The sequence below is a fragment of the Ascaphus truei genome, unplaced genomic scaffold (assembly GCF_040206685.1).
Source record: "Ascaphus truei isolate aAscTru1 unplaced genomic scaffold, aAscTru1.hap1 HAP1_SCAFFOLD_1792, whole genome shotgun sequence".
Classification (NCBI taxonomy): domain Eukaryota; kingdom Metazoa; phylum Chordata; class Amphibia; order Anura; family Ascaphidae; genus Ascaphus; species Ascaphus truei.
The window spans coordinates 51,643-56,895 of NW_027454691.1; the positions used below are offsets into that span (position 1 = coordinate 51,643).

Here is a 5,253-nt window from a genome sequence, read left to right on the forward strand (position 1 = left end):
GCGCGGCCGTCCGCAGCGGGTCCTCAGCCTTAGGGCCGTTCTATAGTGGTGGGGGTGCGCGCGCACGGCAGTTATAGATGGCTTAGGTGAGTCAGCCCTTCTATACAAGGGCCGCGCGCGCACGCCAGGGAGCGGGGAGCCGACAGACAGCGGCGAAAACGGGAAAAATAATCTTTTACGCTGCTACCGGCGCTGAATGTATGTATATGTGTGTATGTGTGTATATATGTATGTATGTATACTGCACCGACACACTTTATTCGAGCAAATACCCTGTATGTACCTGGCAGATACCTGGAATGCGCCGCTCCTCACCTCTGACAAGCCCCGTTGCGTTTGCCTTCCCAGCCTGGGTTCATGCCTGGCTGACGGGCGGCTGATCTGTTAAATGATAATGATTAGGATTTAATAGGCTGCAATGCTTCGCGTGTCTACCAGATGGCATAAATTCATGAATTGTAATGCAGTATATATATATATACTGTGCAGTATTGCAGCCAGCGGGAATAAAATGCTTCAATCCCTGCCTGAAAATAACCCAATGCACTCGGGCAGAAAACAGTCACAAACCTCAATACACTCGGGTATACCCGAATTCGTGGGACTAGCCTTGCTCGAATAAAGTGTGTCGCCAGTGTATGTGTGTGTGTGTGTGTGTGTGTGTGTGCATATATGTATGCATGTGTATGTATATATGTGTGTGTGTGTGTATGTGTGTATATATGTATGCATGTGTATGTATATGTGTGTTGTGGGTATGCATATGTATGTATATGTGTGTTGTGGGTATGTATGTATGCATGTGTATGTATATGTGTGTGTGTGTGTGTGTGTGTGTGTGTGTGTGTGTGTATCTGTGTGTGTGCACAAATGTAATACATTTGTGCACGGCTGCACACACTATTTAACAGCCCTTAGGCCGTGCTTATAGTGCCTGCGACAGCGACACAACATCGCACAAACACAAAAGCATTGCCGCCGCAGCGTGCGCTTATAGTGCACACAACACACAACGGCGACAAAGCGACGGAGCAACGTCGCCGTCGCGAAAACTTGAAGCCGGCAAATTTGATTTTTCAGGGGCCGTCGTGTCACGTGACGATCCATGAACCAATTAAATGCCCGGAATCCCGCGCCGTCGCGGCAAAACATAACTTTCACCGGTGGCGACGGGTGACGTCACCGGTCGTGTCGCCGTCACCATCGGCGGCACTATAACTATAGGCACAGCCTTAGACTTGTGTTATGGCTTTATAGTGATTTCATGTAACTTCATTCCCACGTGACTTCAATTTCGAAGCAGCACTGCCACCCTGTGGAGTAACTGTCAGCTTCAGACATTTCTACTGGAGGATTTGTGTTTGCTGAACTTGTTTCCCCGGTCTGCATTTCTTCCCCGTGTCACCTCATGCAGGGTAAATTAGAAATAAAAGCAAATTTATAAAACAGGGGTATTTATATAAAAAAAAATACTGATGAATGTAGTTGATCATACACATCTAAATATTACAAATGAATTACATTTACAGATATATAGATGCAGACACAATATAATTAAATACATGAAATAGATGGCACACAAATGTGTTCGTGTGAGTTGGGCAATACTAGGCAAAGCAAATGTGATCACAGTTTTAATGAGATAAACTTCCAACCAATCCCATTACCACGCAGCCTTTTTTTATAAACAGTAACGGCTTTCACTGAGCCAATCAGACGAAAGACTTTTTCAGCCAATCAAAATCAAGGAACGTCTTCCAGTGCAATTCACTTTCTCCCCACATGGGGTGTCTGTGGTTTTCACTCAGGTCCGCTCATACTGCATATAAGCAGCAGCTTTACCGCAATTACCTCATTCGCTTCCTGTTTTGACACTGTGCAGAATGACTGGTCGCGGCAAAGGAGGAAAAGGGCTCGGGAAAGGAGGTGCCAAGAGGCACAGGAAGGTTCTTCGTGACAACATCCAAGGCATTACCAAGCCTGCTATCCGCCGCCTGGCTCGCAGAGGAGGAGTGAAGCGCATCTCCGGTCTCATCTATGAAGAGACCCGTGGGGTGCTCAAGGTTTTCCTGGAGAATGTGATCCGGGACGCGGTCACCTACACCGAGCACGCTAAGAGGAAGACAGTCACCGCTATGGACGTGGTGTATGCTCTCAAGCGCCAGGGCCGCACTCTCTATGGATTCGGAGGCTAAACGGTGACACTTCTTACCAACTGATGATACGGAATTCACATTCATTTAACCCAAAGGCTCTTTTAAGGGCCACCCACATTCTCCTGTATAGAGCTCTGGTTACACCGCCATCTTATTCTTACCCGTTTTCATGTTGCTGTCTCTGACGGGACTCAATATTTCATATTGGAAACGGGTTAGAGAAATACAATTCACTACAAAACCACCAGTATGTGATAGCATTTTGTTAGAGCGCTTTATCTACGATTCTTTTCTATGAATTGACATGTACACTCGTGAGTTATATAAACTTTGCTATTCTCCCTTCATGCTATTAACTGCTCATTCATAAAGCAAACCACATATTGGTTTCACTTTTTGATATAACTTCTCTGAATTAGAAGTGCCTGCACTTGACAGATTTAAATACGTGATTTTAATTGCTCGATCCATATACACATTTTTTTACATTACACATTGGTACAATCTGCAAAAGAAAATGTATATGATAAATGCCTTATCTGTATTGATTTTAACCGCTATGAAAACAATTACATTTTTATAGACTTGTATAAAACAATGACAATCTTTGAGCATTCATTCATTATTATTTTGCTGTCTTTTCTGCTCTTAAAACAAAATCCCCAATGCAAATGCTTCATAAAATAGTCACTCCTTTTATATTCCATTAAATAGTCCCATATATTGGGCATCATGTATCAGCTTTTGATAAGAAAAAAATGCAATCGGATTTTCTTTAGCACTTTATGTGACATTTATGATAATTTGTCACAACTGTAAATCTCATAGATATTGATCACGTTTTTTGGTTTTATGATCATAAATACAACCCCGCATTTCATGTGTAAAACACTCGGTTTGGGGATCTCGGAACAATTATACAGAGAAGGTAAAAAGGCGCCAAAGCTTTACTATCTGTCATTCAAACAAAGACCACACGGTGGCAGTATTGTTTTGGAAATGATCTGGATTCTGGAGACCTGGATTTTTCACAATGATCTGAATCAAAGGTTTCACCTCCAGATATTTGTGTTAAATACGTTTTGCGGATTCCCTTTAATATAATTAGTGAATTAAGTTTAAAATCAACAGAACTCTAGCATCACTTCTTAAATCGCACAAATATGTGTACTGATGTGGGGGCTGAAACTGCCAAAGATGCCACATTTCCCACACAATCTATACAGGGAAAACGCAGCAGCACCAAAATAAAGGCAGCAAAACACACACACACGTGTGTAACTCACATTAATAAGAAACACTTGGGGTCTTACTTACTTTGTGAACAATGTTTCTAAATCAATCTGTTCTATTAATTCAATGATCCTTTGTTTTTTTTATTTCAGTCACACTTTATCTCAAAGATTATCACGGAGACCAGAACGTAACCCCGGGATCAAGGCACCAGAACGGACAAAGCGTTTCAATAAAGAGAATTTATTCTGTCCGTATCCAGCACAGCACAAACTCACAAACCCCTTACACTCCCCAAAACAGGGAATACAGGGGATTCTAGGTGCCAGGCGCCACTTCCAAGGCTCCCCAGGGTTTGCTCCCACTCCTGTGGGGTTTGAGACTGCAGAGCTTTCAAACCTGTTTGCTTTCTGAGACTCTGTCCCGCAGCGCGGAACCGTTTTCACATCTCCCGCTGGATGAAGCTCCCAGCGCCGTGTGAAGGTGTCTCTGGCGCAGCCTTGGGGCGCACCGCTTAGTTCCCTGCACGCTGGGATCACACTGACCCTGAGCGCTGCTGGGTTCCCCTTACATACAGTCCCCGCTGCTATAGGAAATCGCTGTAGATGGAGCCGCGACCATCATGTGTGGATACTGCATGGGAGACAACACGTGAGGTCACATCTGCATTGGCCAATCATGGCTGGGCGCGGGGTGGGTGAAAGTTAAAGGGCTTTTGGAGAAATATGAACGTCCCTGTGGGAGCAGCGCCTGTCAGTGGGAGCAGCGCCTGTCAGTGGGAGCATCGCCTGTCAGTGGGAGCGGCGCCTGTATCATGAGCATCAGCGATATCTCGGGATACAGCGCAATGCTGCACTTTTAGGGTGTTTGATCGTCAGCCCGATCTCTTCCCCAGCCACTCTCCCTTTGTTCCTGTCCCTCTCCTCCCCCTCCACTCCAAGCAATAGCAGTTCTCCGGACATGTGGGCTGCTCAGTGGGATTCTCAGCCCAATGTACAGAGACCTTGGCTATGCTTTATATATGCACACACAGTGTATACTTTGGTACAGTTTACAACACGAGAGTAAAGAATTACAGTTACAGGGTATGGAAGGGGTTGCATGGCACATTAAACTGGGGCAGCTCTAGGGTCTGGTGACCAGATGAGCCCCAGGAAAGGACAGGTAGGTGGGAGGGACGGAGTCCAGAATAATACAGGTTAAGCCTGGTCCCAGGGGTGTGTACTGAGGTCTGGGGAACTGTGATTGTTTCCACACACATCAGGCACTCTGATCGGTCACCACCCTATCTCCATGATTTGCTATGGACACAGGAATCTAGAAACGGGGTGGCAGATATCAATTCCACAGATCTTTTCTGGACTGGCATGGAGATGGACTAAATGGTATTCTCTGATGTCATGCCAGAGACACCCAAGACAAGGCTGTGTGCTTTTCTGAAGCAGAAGATTTAAACTTGCCTGCTTGCAACTTGTTTTCAGCACTGCCGGAATTCCTGATCCTCTACAAGAGTGGAAGCTGCTCCGGGTAAGCCATTTCTGTGGCACTGGGCACCTAGGACTGCTAGGATTCCCCCTGTATTCCCTGGTTGGTGCGAGTATAGCTCTGTTAGGAGATTCTGTGCTGTGTCTGATGGCTACTGCTGAAATAAACACCTCTTTATTTGATCGCTGTGTCCTGTCTGGCACGTGATCCAGTGAAAGAGTCCTGGTCTGCTGTGGCAACTATTGCTAGTAAGCAATATGTAACGAGAACTATGCTCCCCTCCTTACTATCCGGCGTGACCTGTTTCATATATTGTTCTCATTCTTGCTCGCCCAATGATCAAAACACATTGTTCCCTCCCTCAGTGCCTTGTTTTGAT

General features: G+C 45.4%; 1 protein-coding gene across 1 annotated transcript; it reads left to right on the forward strand.

Moving 5' to 3' along the window:
- The first annotated feature begins 1,872 nt into the window (after positions 1–1,872).
- Positions 1,873–2,267, forward strand: LOC142476923 (histone H4). Its single transcript, XM_075582012.1, has one exon. The coding sequence runs from the start codon at positions 1,884–1,886 to the stop codon at positions 2,193–2,195; it is 312 nt and encodes a 103-aa protein (XP_075438127.1). The 5' UTR covers positions 1,873–1,883; the 3' UTR covers positions 2,196–2,267.
- Positions 2,268–5,253: the final 2,986 nt, after the last annotated feature.